The sequence below is a fragment of the Esox lucius genome, chromosome 4 (genome assembly GCF_011004845.1).
Source record: "Esox lucius isolate fEsoLuc1 chromosome 4, fEsoLuc1.pri, whole genome shotgun sequence".
Taxonomy (NCBI): Eukaryota; Metazoa; Chordata; class Actinopteri; order Esociformes; family Esocidae; genus Esox; species Esox lucius.
This window is the reverse complement of record NC_047572.1, coordinates 30,211,928-30,228,309: the sequence shown is the minus strand read 5'-3', so window position 1 is coordinate 30,228,309 and position 16,382 is coordinate 30,211,928. Positions and strand designations below refer to the sequence as shown.

The 16,382-nt window shown below is 45.2% G+C and overlaps 1 protein-coding gene across 9 annotated transcripts in view; it reads left to right on the top strand.

The window, feature by feature from the left end:
- Window positions 1-13,948, top strand: part of LOC105028844 (transcription factor COE3) — a 95,110-nt gene extending 81,162 nt beyond the window's left edge. For 2 of the 9 annotated variants that reach the window (XM_013133623.3, XM_034291994.1), the window contains exons 12-17: window positions 4,531-4,596; window positions 4,967-5,141; window positions 8,043-8,225; window positions 10,380-10,469; window positions 10,822-10,884; window positions 11,016-13,948. In XM_013133623.3, the coding sequence (XP_012989077.1) occupies window positions 4,531-4,596; window positions 4,967-5,141; window positions 8,043-8,225; window positions 10,380-10,469; window positions 10,822-10,880 (573 nt within the window). In that variant the 3' untranslated portion in view covers window positions 10,881-10,884; window positions 11,016-13,948. Of the gene's footprint in view, window positions 1-4,530; window positions 4,597-4,966; window positions 5,142-8,042; window positions 8,226-10,265; window positions 10,470-10,821; window positions 10,885-11,015 lie in introns of all 9 variants that reach the window. The other 7 variants (XM_013133622.3, XM_020045675.2, XM_010901903.3 and 4 more) reach the window with 5 other exon arrangements.
- The last annotated feature ends 2,434 nt before the right edge of the window (window positions 13,949-16,382 follow it).

The following is a 16,382-nucleotide window of genomic DNA, read 5'->3' as shown; positions in this document are numbered from 1 at the left end:
AGACTCTTCCTGCTCTCACAGATGGAGGAAGGCTCCTGTTGGGCCAACATTTCATCCCTAACTGGCGGTAAAACCACTGAGGACAAAGTAGCTTCTTCCCCTCCCTGCCGCTGAGCTCCCTCTCTGTGGTTAGGTGCTCCTTTTCTCCTGCTCTGTCTTTCCCAATGCTCTCCTTCCCCGTGTCTGTGCAAAGTGCTTGCCAGGATGTGTGAGCGCCTGTGTGTTTCCATATATGTTGCATGTGTGTGTATGTGTAGTGGAAAGGTTGTTGGGTCATACTGGAGTGTCGAAGCTAGAAACATTACAGGGAGACCATAGCCTGGGAGTAATAGAGATCACACAACAACTATTGGTGGGCAACTGCCACTAATAAGTCCCTGGATGTTTGTTATTTTTTTATTCTGAGAGAATACCATTAGAGACCACATTTAAACTTCTCCATAGTAACCATGTGTTTTATTTTTTTATTGTGTTATCATTAGATTAATAACACAATTTTGTCGAATAGATTGTTATTCTAAAGTAAAGCAAGAAAAGAAAAGCAATTTTCCCTTTTAGTGAGTCTTTCAAACCACTCATGTTCCATGTTTTATGTTTATTCACAGAGGAAATATACTCTATAATCAGATCAAGAAAAATCAGGATCAAGAAAAATCCAATACATTGCCTTTGGATGTAACTCAACCAACACTCAGGCTTAAAAGCAGCGCCGAAGCAACATTCACACGCCACGTGCGTGAATATCTCCCTCTGCCAAATTGTTCAGATCACGGGCCGGGGGTTATTGTTGAATGAGCCATCAAACGCTGCTTCTAGCGTCTCTCTGTCCGTTCCTGAGAGGAAGTGGGCGGCGGCCCCAGCCATGCTCCGCCCCCCCCCCCCTCCCCGGCCCGCGGAGGTGTGGGGCAGCGATAAGAGATTATGATGATAACTGGGAGGCAGTGCATTACCGTATTGATTGGGGCAGAGCTTTCAGCGGTGTTAAAGCACCCGCGCGGTGATTGCCGGCACTTGCGTTGACAGGAATCCAATGGCGCTGTCTCTCTCCGCGCAACTAAAGGGAGGGGTGTGTGTCGGTGGGGAATGGGTGTTGGGAGGGTGGGGTGTACGTGTGTGTGTGTGTGTGTGTGAGTGTCTTTGCGGGTATTTATATTTCCACATACACACATTTAACAATTCACAGTCCTCGTGGGGACCCCTAATACTTTCCGTAAACCCCAAAAACCTCAGCTGTACCCTAAACTTAACTTCTAACCCTAAGCCAAAAATAGCTTTGTTTATCATGGGGATGGGCAAAATGTTTTCCTTACTCTGCCATTCTTTCCTGGGATTTTGTATCCCCACTGGGATAGTATAAACATTACACACACACACACACACACACACACAGCTAAAGTTTTCCAAGAACCAGACATAGATAATCTCACTCTTTTAACAAGTGCTGTGACATATTTCCAATGAGCCACGTCAAGTAACCTAAGATTAAATGTAGCTTCTCACTAGAGATGGCCACTTCCTGCTCCGACATGCCGTTGTTGTTTTTGTTCGGAGATAATTTACCAAATCAGGCTGAGAATTTTCTGTATGGCACCAAACACTTGACTTATTCCACAACAATACTCTGTAGTATCTTTACTTAGAGTGTATTATCATTATTTCTGGTTAATTAGGACAATTGTTCTCAGGACCAAAAACTGGCCACACACTTCAAACAATTTAACACACACACAAACAAAAGCCAAGTAGTGCTTGCAAGCCGGAAGGCTTCAAAGACGTCATTACCCTGAGGAGGCGATTGTGGCCGCCACTGCCTAATGAAAATGCGAAGAGAGAGATGGGCTGTGGTAAACGAGAAACCAGAGGATATTTGTATTTGGGATATTTTGCACATCGCTTCGCGAGCGAGGGCTTGTATTTGCGTGTGTCCCTTGGAGATTCTAGTTCCCAGAAGTCGATTTAAGCTTGAGCAAACCCCATTGTGGACTTCTGACAGTTTGCAGGAGTCAACTGCAGCGGACATTCCATGCTGCAGGTGGCAGTAGAACACACACTCGGCCCTACGCTTGTTCAAACAACCACCTCTAGGTGGCAGCGTGCACCCTTTCACTCTGTATTTCGACTTGCGGAGGTAGTAGAAGAAGAATAGGAGCTACTTCAAAGTGGCGATGGCCTTCGGTGTCGCGGACGCTGGCGGCGAGATGGTTTACGTTGACGTTTGTTTAAATCGTGTTCTGTGCACGTCTGCGCGCTGGTATTTCACATGGAAGGATTGGGTGGGGGGGGGGGGGGGGGGTTTGCCATAGTTCCCTGTGGCGGCCTGGGCGTTGCAACCGCCAAGCCTCAGAGACATTAAGTAACTTCTGTTTTGTAATGGAGATTAATGAAGCGAGGGCATGCTGGAGGCGCGGAGGACAGGAGACAGGATGAGGGGAGAGAGGAGGAGTCCGAGAGACACTTCTCACGGGGGCATGACAGTCGCCAGTGCCAGGGTTGCGACAGATTGCGCCCGCTCTCTGTGGATGTGTGGGTGTGGGGGTGGGGGGGTTTGGGCGTAGCGGCAGGGGCCGCGGTGGAGATTGACAGGAGCCGGACAGAGAACAGCGTTGCCGGGAAGCGGTGGGACGGGTGTGGGGGCCCGTGTCGCTCTGCGCCTCCAGGGGTCAACGATGTGAAGCTGTACACAAGCACGTTATTTGGATCCCCTTCGCAGAAACACACACACGCGTGCACACACTCGCACAGGGGGACACGCACGGACACAGATGCAAACAGACAGACACATGAACAATTAAACTCATGCTCTTCTCGAAAAAAAATTAAAAACCTACCATAATATGAAAAGCATTTATTCAGAGAATACATGAGTTTAACAAAAAACACTCATCCCTTTCTCAGTATAACTTAGTCATTGCTCCTGCCCATGTGGGTAATTCCTCAGGCTGCTTTCGCTGTACTGATCTTTTTTCCCGAGGTCATGTTTTGTCGTGGGAAATGGGAGAATATCGTCCTCATGTCAAACGCTGAACATTGAGCCAACAGTGTAGCCATAGCCAAATGATTAACCATTAGAAGAAGAAAAGGGCTTCTCTGGGACACATGTTTAGAAATAGGCACTAAAGTAAAACTTTTATACTGTTTTGGGGATGGGGGGGGGGTAGATTTGTCTTATGAACCACATCTAGTCCCTCCTCACTGCAATACCCCAGAGACCTCCAGCAGAGGCTCCCACAACACCGACACTCATCCCCAGAGCACATGAAACAAAACAACCAACCCAGCACGCTCACCTCTTCCTCTCTGTTCGTCTCACTTCACAACTTCCCTCTCCTCTCAATGTGTCTCGTATTGTAACCCCCCCCCACACCCCCCCCAGCTCCTCTCCCTCTCCTCTAATCGCCACTAGTCCGTGTGTGAGTGTGTGTGTGTCCCTTCAGTTAGCCCCTGCAAGCGTCAGACCCTATTTATCTATTTATCAGGCCTGTTGTTGTTATTAAGAGCTATCGCCACGGCGACCCAGCGGGCTACTAGGGAGAGATTGGACGCTTCCTCCTGTGGGTTGATGGGAAAACAGCCTGCGGGCGAATGGGGGAGGTGGAGGGGTGACGGAGGAAGAAAGTGAGTGTGCGCGTGAGGGGAGGGGTGAATTGGGGGGGGGGGGGGTTCAATAAACAGATGCAATGTGGCTCTAATAAGCAAGGCTCTGAAGTGGCAGATCGGAAGCACTGAAGGCAGTCTGAAAGTGTTAATGGGCTCCCCCCAACCTCAGGCTGCTCCCCTCCCACTCCTCTTCCAGGGTGCATCGGCAGCCATTTTGATGGAGGCGTAGTACAGATATCCTCTGATCATGACAATTTATTGTAACGTGGGTGCCGTGACGACATTTGGGCTGTAACGAAACACACACAAGCACACAGGCATGCAGACACACACACACACACACATGCAGCCCCCCCCCCCCCTCCCCTCCCCCCTCAGGTAGAAGGGACATAAGTGCTGGAGGGCGTTGTGGGACGGGGATATGACTGGGACTGTGTGTGTGTGTCTGTGAGTGTGTGTGTGTGAGTGTGTGCGCGTGCATGCCTGCATGTGTGTGAGAGGAACAGAGGATGGGAGTGAAAATGAGATGCAGACAGCTGCTTTCTTGGGGTTGTTTATCACACACAGGCCTCGTCATTAAAGCTAATGTCTGACTTGTACTCTGTAAAACAATGATTACATTTGAATGTTTTTCCCGTTCTACAACCCAAAGTCACATAATCTAGACCTGACACTTAAGGCAACCTATTTATTATTTTTAAACAGTTTTACAGTTAAATGATTTACACTCAGAAAACCCAAAACAGCAAATGTTTTGGGTTTTAATGTTGTAGGTTAATAAAAGCAGGCAAACCTCACTTATTTTTACTAGGAATCCTAAAACATTTTGAGGACCTTGAATTTGTAACGAGCGTGGAATATTTCAACATACTCCCATTTTTATTCTAATTGATGATACAGTAAACAGTAGCATGTGATTCTGTGTCATTTCAGGAGGTGCTGTTAAAACGAGCGGCAGACTTGGTGGAGGCCCTGTACGGAATGCCTCATAATAACCAGGTATGTCATTAGATGTTTTTTATTTGCCTCGACTACGGTGTTCATCATTCTGAACACGACATTCACGTCTCCTTTTTTTTCTTGCCGTCTTAACGTGGAGAATCCTAGAATAGTCTTCATCTTCATCGACTTTAACTTCATTTGATCAAACGCAGATTACATGAACATTCCGTTGATAATCCCAGAACAGCCATGTCACAGGGACCTTGGAGGTCAGGACTGTAACAGCTGTAAAGTGTCCAGGTGGTGTACGCAGCCCAGGAACAAATGAAGGACGACGAATGAAAAGATACCATCAGTTGAATGTCTGCTCATGATACCTCCCAGTCACTGATGGTCCCGTCTCTCTCCCTGTCTCTCCCTCCCCCAGGAGATCATTCTGAAGCGGGCAGCAGACCTGACCGAGGCCCTCTACAGTGTCCCACGCAGTCATAACCAGCTGCCCTCGCTCAGCGGCTCGGCCGCCCACTCTGGCATGATGGGAGTCAACTCCTTCAGCAGCCAATTGGCCGTCAACATCTCTGAGGCCTCGCAGGGAGACCAGGGTGGGTGTGAGGAGCCCCTACAGAGATACTCTGTACCATTATCCTTACCCGTTCATACCCCTAAACCTGGACCATTATCCTTACCCGTTCATACCCCTAAACCTGGACCATTATCCTTACCCGTTCATACCCCTAAACCTGGACCATTATCCTTACCCGTTCATACCCTAAACCTGGACCATTATCCTTACCCGTTCATACTCTAAACCTGGACCATTATCCTTACCCGTTCATACCCTAAACCTGGACCATTATCCTTACCCGTTCATACCCCTAACCCTGGACCATTATCCTTACCCGTTCATACCCCTAACCCTGGACCATTATCCTTACCCGTTCATACCCCTAACCCTGGACCATTCTCCTTACCCGTTCATACCCTAACCCTGGACCATTATCCTTACCCGTTCATACCCCTAACCCTGGACCATTCTCCTTACCCGTTCATACCCTAGCCTCAATAATAGTGGCTGATATAGATTCATGCCAGAGATCATGTTTTGTCAGTAGCGATGCTACAGTATCTTTGTCCTGTGCTTGTAGCAGGCCTGGCCCTGTCCAGATCCCCTCAGGTCCAACCATTCAAAAGTGTGTGTTTATATATATATGTGTGTGTGTGTGTGTGTGTGTGTGTGTGTGTGCGGCAGACAGGAACATCAACTCCCTGTCACTATTCATGAAGAGTGTAAGCGAAGAGAAGGTGCTAATGAGTTCAGAAATGCAGACGATGTGGCATGAATAAAACAGCCAGGGTTTAGACACTACATACAGCTGGAGACTGCAGCTTTCCCAAGGTTCCTGAGAGCAGTGTGTACGTGTGTGTCTTAGTGTGTGTGTCCTTTTCATTATAATGTTTGTGTGTGTGTCTTTTTCGGTGTATGCTTGACAGCATTTTTGCAAGTTTGAATTAACTTACACACAAAGACATGCAGGCAGACGCGTATGAATGTATATATATATATATATATACACACACACACACACACATGAATGTGCACACACACTGTTCCAACTATCCTAGAGAGAACTGTGTTTCCTTTGCCAAAGCAGCTCTGACTAATGCACAGGAAATAGGTCTGAACTTGTGCTGAACAGATTGGCTCACGTCGGAGCTGAGGAAACTGGTAGAAAGAGGAAATGCGAGCGATATCTAGAACTGTTGTCTTTCCCCTGACACCTCACAGAATTCTACTTCCCCTCCCTCCCTCCCTCCCTCCATCCCTCCATCTCTCCCACCCTCCCTCTCCATGTCTGTGTTTTACATCAACATACAAGAGAACACCTACAGGAATCTATGAGGTCATGGGAACAGATCTGTAGCCATCGTGAAAGTACTTCATTTCATACTTTATGTCATGATCATAAGAAGATTACTACCCAGACTTGCACAACTACAAATGCCCCTCACCGTTTCAGGACTAATATTGAAACGGTGAGCCACGTTAAACCAACCCGCAGCTTAATTTAATGAAGCAGTTCCGGACTGAGATTTTTAGCTCTGCCCGTCCTTGCTCCAAAGGGAAAAAACGCCTGTATAATTTCTCCTCTGGAGTTTGTCTTCCAGAATGCGCATACGCTCTGCTTGTTGACAGTTTCCTCTGGAGCGAATAGGGACACAAATCCTGTGCTGCGTCTCAGTCTCATTGACCTCCAGAGGCTGACCTTGTCATTGCGTCAGGCAACGATTGCCGGGTAGGGTTACTGAACGCTCCCTGTGGGCCAGTCTTGTCCCTCAAACCCAGGCCACAGAGGACTGCCTTTCCACCTTACCAACCCCCAGAACTCGTCTAGGACATAACGAAAACCTGCAATACCTCTCTTCCCTTTAGGAGGCAACAGAGCTTTTGGCAAGCTGAGGGCAACAGAGCTGAGGGCAATAGAGGTGAGGGCAATAGAGGTGAGGGCAACAGAGCTGAGGGCAACAGAGCTGAGGGCAATAGAGGTGAGGGCGACAGAGCTGAGGGCAGTAGAGTTTCCAGTGACAAGAGGGCAACAGAGCTGAGGGCAACAGAGCTGAGGGCAATAGAGTTTCCAGTGATCCGAGGACAACAGAGCTTCTAGTGACCTGCTGGTTTAAAGACCACAGAGAATGGCTAAGTATGCCAACTAGCATAGTGTGGGGCTCACTTCCTCTCTCTCCTTTTCTCTCTCTCCCTCTCTCCCTCTCCCATTTCTCTTTTCCCCACTTCCTGGTTTGAGCCAACGCAATTCCCAGCAGGAGAGTGTGTGATTGAGCGCTGCCCTGGGATCAGGGAGTGTGCAGGCGATGGAAACCATATGTAAGGAACAGAGGAGGATTCGGCAATAGGGACTATCCCTTCCAAAAAGTTGCAATGTTTTTTTTAACTCGGCAGTTCTTTGTGGGTGCGGGGCTGTGTGTGTGTGTGTGTGTGTGGGGGGGGGGGGGGTTGCACGGACATTTCACACCTTGGTTCCATTTTAAAAGTGGGAAACTGCTCTCAGCAAGTTTTGATTTGTAATGTGACCCAATGTTCTGGTTCGAGGTGTAAAGGGAATTTTTCTCAAAACGAGTTGAGAAGCGGAGGACTGCTGCTTCAGGGGGTGTTAGGCTTAAAGATGCACTGTAGTCACCCAATCACTCCATTGAAATTCCTTAGCTCCTCCAATAACACTCTGCTTGTCTTAAACTGACCCTGTCATTTGGAGACGGGGATTCACTCTCTCTCTCTCTTTTAAATGGCTAAAATTAGATTTTCTTTTCTTGTTTCTCACGGTGGTACATCTCAGCTGAGACAGAGAATTCAGGAGTTACCACATTGCCCCGTTGCTCCTTTAATATTTACTGTTAGAACACTCACTTTTACAGACACTGACCCGACGTCGTTCAAACTGTACTGTGGTGAGGATGACCTTAGACTGACCTTTCACTCCTCCGTCCAGGGTACTCCCGTAACTCCAACAGCGTGTCGCCCCGCGGCTACGTGCCCAGCTCCACGCCCCAGCAGTCCAACTATAACACCATCACGTCCACCATGAATGGCTACGGAGCTGGCATGACCAACCTCGGGGTGCCGGGCTCGCCCAGCTTCCTGAACGGCTCCGCCGCCAACTCCCCCTACGCAAGTAAGTGCAGCGCTTTTCGTTGTCAGTGGTTGAACCGATTACGGTTACTGACCGCGTCTCAGTGCACACGGGCCTGGTCTACTTCCTGCCTGGTCTACTTCCTGCCTGGTCTACTTCCTGCTCTGTGTCGTTTGGGTAGTCGTAATGTGGTGGGATGCTAGCACACGGGCCTGGTCTACTTCCTGCTCTGTGTCGTTTGGGTAGTCGTAATGTGGTGGGATGCTAGCACACGGGCCTGGTCTACTTCCTGCTCTGTGTCGTTTGGGTAGTCGTAATGTGGTGGGATGCTAGCACACGGGCCTGGTCTACTTCCTGCTCTGTGTCGTTTGGGTAGTCGTAATGTGGTGGGATGCTAGCACACGGGCCTGGTCTACTTCCTGCTCTGTGTCGTTTGGGTAGTCGTAATGTGGTGGGATGCTAGCACACGGGCCTGGTCTACTTCCTGCTCTGTGTCGTTTGGGTAGTCGTAATGTGGTGGGATGCTAGCACACGGTCCTATCTTGGACTGTGGTGCTCGGTTCCAGTCCAGGTGGGAATGCGGTGAATGCGTGTCACTTCCTCTTTACAGCCGGTTGGGGCACTAAGCCGGTTGGGGCACTAAGCCAGTTGGGGCACTAAACCAGTTGGGGCATTAAGCGGGTCAACTAAATCAGTGTCACCGATTCAGGCAAGGATTCGTTCAAACTCACCCGAGCAATGTTTTCGTGGGGTCTCCATAAGGAATAGTTGTTGCATGCACACACTCATACACACACACACACACACACACACATTCTAATGTAAAAAATTACTTGTAAATTGGGTCATCATGGTAGTCAGTCTTTTTACTGTACCCCAAACCACTCTGTGGGTTAATTTCACCGCGGAGAAAAGAGCCACAGTATAAATATAGCATTGAGGGACTCAGTTTTGAAGGATACCTACAATGGGGTCAGAATTGGAATTTCTCTCACACATGTCATGGATTACATGGCTAGAAGCCCTCTTTACCTCTCTTGGAGTGGACCCCACCTCTGTCCCTGTCTTTTCTGCACTGCTCCACTCTGATTAACACGGCTCACAATTCTGCTCTGAGGTCGCAGGTATTTAGTCTCCCACTGGGAGTCTTGGAATTCCCTTTTGTCTTGGCTACACGGCACAAGGGACCAAAGTCTCCCAGTGGCCTGTTTTTTTGGGGCTTTTAGTTGTAGATTCTAAACAGTAAACTCGAAATAGGTTTTGGTCCAACATTTAACATTGTGGAAAGCAATACATTTTCTACTGAATGTAGAGGCTGGGTTTGTCTGTCCTTGCATTGTAAAAGTCTTCCTCTGCTTTGCCTATATCCTGTTCCATCTCCTTTCATTACTTACCACTACCCACATACTAACACCCTCATTGTGTGTTTAATGCTTTGGGCCAAACCCATCAAGTTGGGTAAAAAAAAAAAACACTCTCAACTGCAGAGTAGTCACCTATTCCTGTATGATGATGTACTGTATGGATACGCCAACAGACTTATTTTCATTTTTCTGTCCCTTTTCTTTTAATACTTTTGTCTTTGTGAGGTAAATGGGACTGAAAGCTGTTTCAGGGTTTCACAAACTACTGGACTAAGTAATTGTTTGTGGTAAAAAAAATTAAAAAAAATAAACAACTCCTAGTTACAGAAGTGAAACAAGCCAGTATTTGGGGAAGAATCGGGTTTAAACTGTACTCAAAAACAAAATGTCGCCTTCATCACAGTCAGCATTTCGGACATGAACGTTCTTCACGTGCGCAGGTACCAAAAAATATGTCCCTGCGACCGCGGATGGAGGTCGCTGCTATCCTCAAGAACAAGGTGTTGGTGCTGTGTCAAGTCTTAAATGGGCCTTTGAGTTATGGATCAACTTTGCACATTTTGGGAACCTTTTGCCCCGAGCATGTTACTGCAGACTGGCCCTTCTTCAGGCAGGCATCCATACTGGAGCCCCAGCCCCCCAATGCATGCCCTTACTGTGCAACTCATCTCAGTCCACTCACTCAAAAACCTCTGTCTGTCTGTCTTCTCCCTGTCAGGATCTACCACCTCCCCTACCTCCTCCTACTCCTCCTCTTCCTCCTCCATCCCTCTGTTCTCCAGTGGACCCCTAGGCCCTTATTCATTCTCTCCTGTCCATATGATCTCTGCAGTCAAACAGAAGAGCGCCTTCGCCCCTGTCGTGCGGCCACAGACCTCCCCGCCCCCCACCTGCACCACCACCAATGGCAGCAGCCTACAGGGTGAGCATCCCGCCCTCTCCTGCCTCTCGGTCCCGCCCACTTTTAGCTGGGTCATTGTTAAAAAAAAAAAACTAAACAAAGTGGTGCGTGTCATGGAGATCCTGTAGTGCTATAAAATACCTCAACGTAATTATAAGAACTGAGATAGGACTGGATTGAAGGTCAAAGTTGATCCATAACAAACTGGCTCTTGGTAAAGTTGATATTGTAATCTGAGTGACTTTTCAAAAACATTTATTGCAGTCAAAATTGGCTGAGAATGTTTGTTGACGTAAAGTGACTGATTATAAGTCAATGTGACATGACTGGAAAAGTTCTTATATTTTAAAAAATATAATTTTGTCATTCTTAGGTTTTGCAGCAAACCCATATGCATTTAATAGTTACGTCAACACACGGCTTTTCATTTAAGAGGGTGTGTAATGTTTTCTTACGGGATATGAACCCTTACAACATCATATTACAGTGTTATCGATGTCTCATGTGTTATGGATACAAACAGCCTCACCACATTTTCAGGTAACCAGTCTTTCTGTTGTCTCCCAGCCATGGCAGGTCTAATAGTCCCACCCATGTGAAGAAGAACTTCCGCCAGACCGCATCCATACTGGCTCACAGAATCTTCACGACAGCAGCTTAAATCTCATCGACCTCCAGAAGCCGGACCGCCAAGCCCTCTCACTCCTGGAAAAAGAACAGCACAACAAAGAGGATCCATGTAACCTGAAACCTGTAGAATTTTGCTAGAATATGTTTGTGTTGGTTCAGTAGTCCACTTCATCATCACTTTCTGTGTTTTTGTTTTTTTTCTTCCTTTTTTCTGGGGACGTAAAAGTCATGCCTTGTCCAATAGATAACGTACGGTGTAGTTAAAACGAATCTGAAACCACAGCGACGTCGATAACGAGACGAGATCCAAAATGGCGGGTAAGATACAGTACTCCGTGTTGTGTGAGTATTGTTCTGCATCCTGCAAGGTTTGTTTGCATGTCTGAAAATCTCTTTTGACTCGATCTTCCAATGAAACAAGTTCATTTTCAGTCGTTTAACCACTATGAGTGGTGAGAGTGTGATGGCCGGCAGTTTGAAACTATGGAGAAACTATCCAGGGATGTGGAGCTCTCTGCCATTTCTCAAAATCGACGGGAGTTCAAAACCAGTTCCCCAAAGCGTCTATAAAAAAAACTCTCTTAAAAAGGCCTTTGAAATGTAATGTCACGGGGTCCTGCCGAAATCATTTGTGTATCATAGGTTTTGATAATGTGGGTGGTCATCATATTTGAAGGAAAATGCTGTAATTTTCTAATGTAATGAAAGGGTTGGCAAACACCCTCCCAAGGTGTGAATAGTAAATGTTATAGTAACATTTGCTCATTGTCAGAGTGATGCCAAGAGAGATCAACGTTTTAAAGTAAAAAGGCTGTCCACCATCATTTCTTTTTCAGTACAGTACAATAAATATATTTCCGGGCGTGTTGATTGGTAGATTTTAACCAGAAATGCTTGTAGCAGTTTTAATCACATTTAAGTACCAGATTTCTTGTTTTTCCTCTGATTGTGCTTATTTTGTATGTATTTATAAAGTATGTTTTGGGATTCCTTTTGTGATTTAGGCCTGAATGATAGTCTCAAATATATATGTAAAACACATTTGATGTCTTAATACCTTTTAGATATTGTAAAGAGTGAAAAAAGGAGAACAACCCTTTTGTAAAAACAAAAAAATCAACATGACATGGTCACCCTGTCTTTTAAAGCAGGACATATGCTCCACCACTTTTGTATAGAAATGCTTTTCCGATACAATATTTAACTTTTTTGTATACAGCATTTGTGTTTTCCTCAGTTCTTCTTGTCCTTTGTGTATTATTGTGAAATGTGTATATTCATAGTTACTTCTTAAAGCACTATTTTAGTTGGGGCACTTACAAGAGCAATGCATCTTAGCAAGCAAGACAAAAAAAAATAAAAAGTTGAAGAAAATAAATGTGAAAAGACAAAGACTAGTTCAAATATGCACCAATTCTTTATTTTTCTTGGATTCACATTTTTTGTCATTGAGGCTGGATTGGCAAAGTCAGTGTCATGTGAATTTCTCCATTTCAAAATACTCTTATCCTCCATTTCCATTAGGCATACCCATCGGTTATTTAAAAAGAAAAACATCTGTTAAACTCCACTCCCATCTTTACAATGGAACCAGGCCTATTACTTGCGTTTTGGTAAGAATGAATGTAGTACAAATGCCTGTATGAATCAACTGGAAGTTGATACCCAAGTAAACCGTCAGTAACTGTAGAGGGACCACATGAGTGTGATGTTCACTGACCTCAACGAAACGTCAGTCAATGTCAGTGTTGTTGTGGGTGGCTGCGTAATTGTCACTGCGCACACTCTGTGTCGATTACTTATGCAATTAGTATTTACCGCAATGCAAGTGGTCTTTCCGCATTCCAGTGGAATGGTTTTGAAGCGCAAACGAACACATTACGTAATTGATGCCTTACAGTGGAGCGTCCTCCAAAACAATGCATTTTCATTCATTTTTATTCCATAATAGACATGTGATCTTAGGACATTTTGTTTATGCATAAGCTAATGTCTAATAATTAAAATAAATTATTTAATTCGGTGGTGTTCATGTCACTGGCCTGTCGTTAAACGTGATGTAGTTGATGGGATGTTGAACGATACATCTTTATATATATATATGTACATATACATATATTCATTTCAACATAATGGTCGCTGACAATAGGTCACGATTCAAAGATGAGCCTGAGTAAACATGCTGATGTTTTGCTCCTTCTGTATCCACAATCATCATGTGTGATACCGCGTTTTTGTCATAATCTGACTTGTGGAACATAAGAAATGTCAAGTCTGTTACTCTTTAAATAAGACATCTTTTTTATCATCTGTATTATTATGATAGTGAAGGCCAGCTCATAGAGTTACTTTTAGAGTTTGCTTGTACACTTTACAAAGCATCTGAATTGAATATTATTGATTCCAAAACCATTTTCAATGAAAAGACAAGTATTTCAGAGTTAAAACTTGGCTGACTTCTCACAGTTCTCCCCTTCAGCTCCACATCTTGTTTCCTTTCATTCCATCCATTTGTTTTTTTAATAGCTTGCAAAAATATTTTTTGTCATTGTAGTTGTAGAAAGCTCGCTTTTTGCTGCCCTGGTTTTCAGCAAAGGTTTTTTAAACTGCAAAGTGTACTTTCTCAATGTTTAATTCAATGTGAAAAAGGAGAGAGGTACTGCATCTTTGTGAAATATGAAATATATCATCAAAGTATATTAAAGCACAATGTTTAATTAATGTCTTTAGAGTACAAATGGGGGGTGGGGGTTCCCCAGCTTTTCCTTTTCTGTCTTTGACCATGCTGTAAATAGATGCATGTTTTTTTTTCTGTGATCCAGTGCTTTTTGTACAGAAACAGTCTAATAAAGATTACATTTGGCTTGAAACCTGTCTTGGAGAGCTGGTGTTCTACCTGCTGTGGGTGCTGTGTTGGCAGTGACGTCAATGTGCTTTGGCTACACATCTTTGATCTGATATTCCTTCACATATCAATGGGCAACAGGACTGAAAAACCAAGCACTCCTGGCTTCCTAAGAAACCTTCCAAATCTAGTTCTTGGCAACATCTCTCAGTCTATAGGAGATGTTTTTGTAACAACCTCCAAAGATCACATTTTATGATGAAAATCTTGGCTCTCAAAACCTCAAACTGGGCCTCTCAGATGACATATTGACCAGTGCTCATTCGAACCAATCGATCAAAGTTTGTGCAAATTTTCAGGATTCCGGATTATTTATCTTACTCGCTCCCAATTCTAGGATTACGCTAATAGGGATTTTAGAGAATTCCCTTCCAATTCTAGGAATACACCCACAGGGATATGAGGGGGAAAAATAGGAATTAAGTTCACAGAATTCTTTGCAAGCCCTAGTCAGATGTCATTGGGTGTGGTCACTTCCTGATATAGCTGCCCTTTACCCTGCCATTAACTGTTTTCAGTGTCGTTATAGTAGAGCAGAAATCTTTATCAAGTCGGCATTCCCTTAATAGGAAGTTTGTTTTTCATTCTTCAAGCACATAGTGGGATCAGAACATGAGCCATCTGAGGGACTTGACCATTTGAGGCTGCAAAAAGGAAACGTTGATTAGATACCATTAGCTTCCTCAGCCACAGGTTGTAAGTAATTAACCTTAAATTGGTAGTCAGCAGTATTTTGATGAGTTCTGATGACTCTTTGTTGTCGGCATACTATGCTCGTTAGCGAGAGCCTTCACCCAGAGCCTTCTGGAGCATGGCCATATAAAACCATCTCCCAGAACCAGAGTCCTTCCCCCTGTAAGCCTTCGTTTCCAGAGCCAAAATATACTAGCAGTGCAGCCCAGGCTACATAAAACATGGCCCGCTTCCCATAACAAGTGGTTTGTCATGTAGAGAAGCCATTAACGGTCCTGACATATTTAAGGGTTTCCTCCGTAAATATTTTGTGGAAAAAGGGCGTGAAGCCGTTGATGCTTGAAGGGTGTGCGGTCACACCCTAAAAGAGGAGGGCGTTGCAGTGTTCCCAGATAAGTTGGCAGCCAATAGGGATCAAGCATCTGGTAGTAGGAGGAGGGAGAGGGAGAAAAACCTCCCACAAACGATGACAGTGGTTCTCCTACATACCTCTGGAAACCTCTTTTACTAGCAATTTATAACTGAAAAATTGCTAATCTAAAAGGACTGGATGGTTGTAAACAAGTGGGAACTTTCAACCTAGGCCATTGACGCTGCCTCAATACAATTACTTGTAGTAATAGTATGTAAAATGTTTTATAAAATGAGAGAGGGCATAGATGTTATGTGGGTGCTCGTTTGGTATGAGGGAATTAGGAGATATTATGTCACGCCTATGTGCCATAAGTCTGAACTCTGGAATGTTGAGCAATTAGTACATTTCCTGTGTGTTGATGATGTCACAGGGACACCGCAGGCCTGGTTTTGGGCTGAGGAGGTAGCGGGGTGAGGTAGTGGGGGAGCGTGCGTGGTGGGGTGGGGGGTTCATAACAGTAAAAATGCACTCAGGACCGACCAGGGACTGTAAGTCATCTTGCACAGGAAATGCCTTGGGCCTCAGCCCGTGATGACATAGGAGCCCACCGCCAACTCTGCACAGTTAAGAAGGTATGTAAATCACCCGAACAAAAGTTCAACCGAGCCAGCCACGTTTCCTGGGAAGGCCATGTTTCCTGGGAAGGACTGATGCTGGAGGAGCTTAAGAAAAATGATGTTGGCCCATCAAAACCATGTGTTGTGCAAGCTATGCCCTGTCAAAAAAAGAGCACATACAGTATTTCACTGTGAGGTTCAATGATTTCCTCGTCTTCTGGAGCAAGGACGGAGAGTTGGGGTGTTTATTGTTGAGTCCTGCAAACTATTGGCTCTGTAACAATTTGGCATATTACATTGTATTCACAGATGTGTCCTTATCGTCAGATGGTTAGTAATCACCAAAATCAACCGAAATGTCCCCCAAAGAATCTTAAAAACCCCAAAGGTACAGAAAAGCACCCAGACAAGTACCGGTACCCAAAATCCAAACATGGATTTACTCCAAACAGATACCCAAAGTATAAAAATTTTTATCAAAAAATACCTCAAACATAACCCAAAAGAACTGAAAGCAACCCCAGAGTACCCCAAACATGCAACCCAAAGCAATCCAGATGTACCCAAAATAACACAAATGCAAAAATAACCAAATGTTCCCAAAGCAATGTTCCCCAAATGTACTCAAAAGAAACCAAAACAAGCACCCAAAAGCAACCCAATGGAGTACACAAAGCATTATGTATGCTTTACCCCTTTGGAGGTAGGCTATCCTGTCTGGCTTCTCTTGCCTA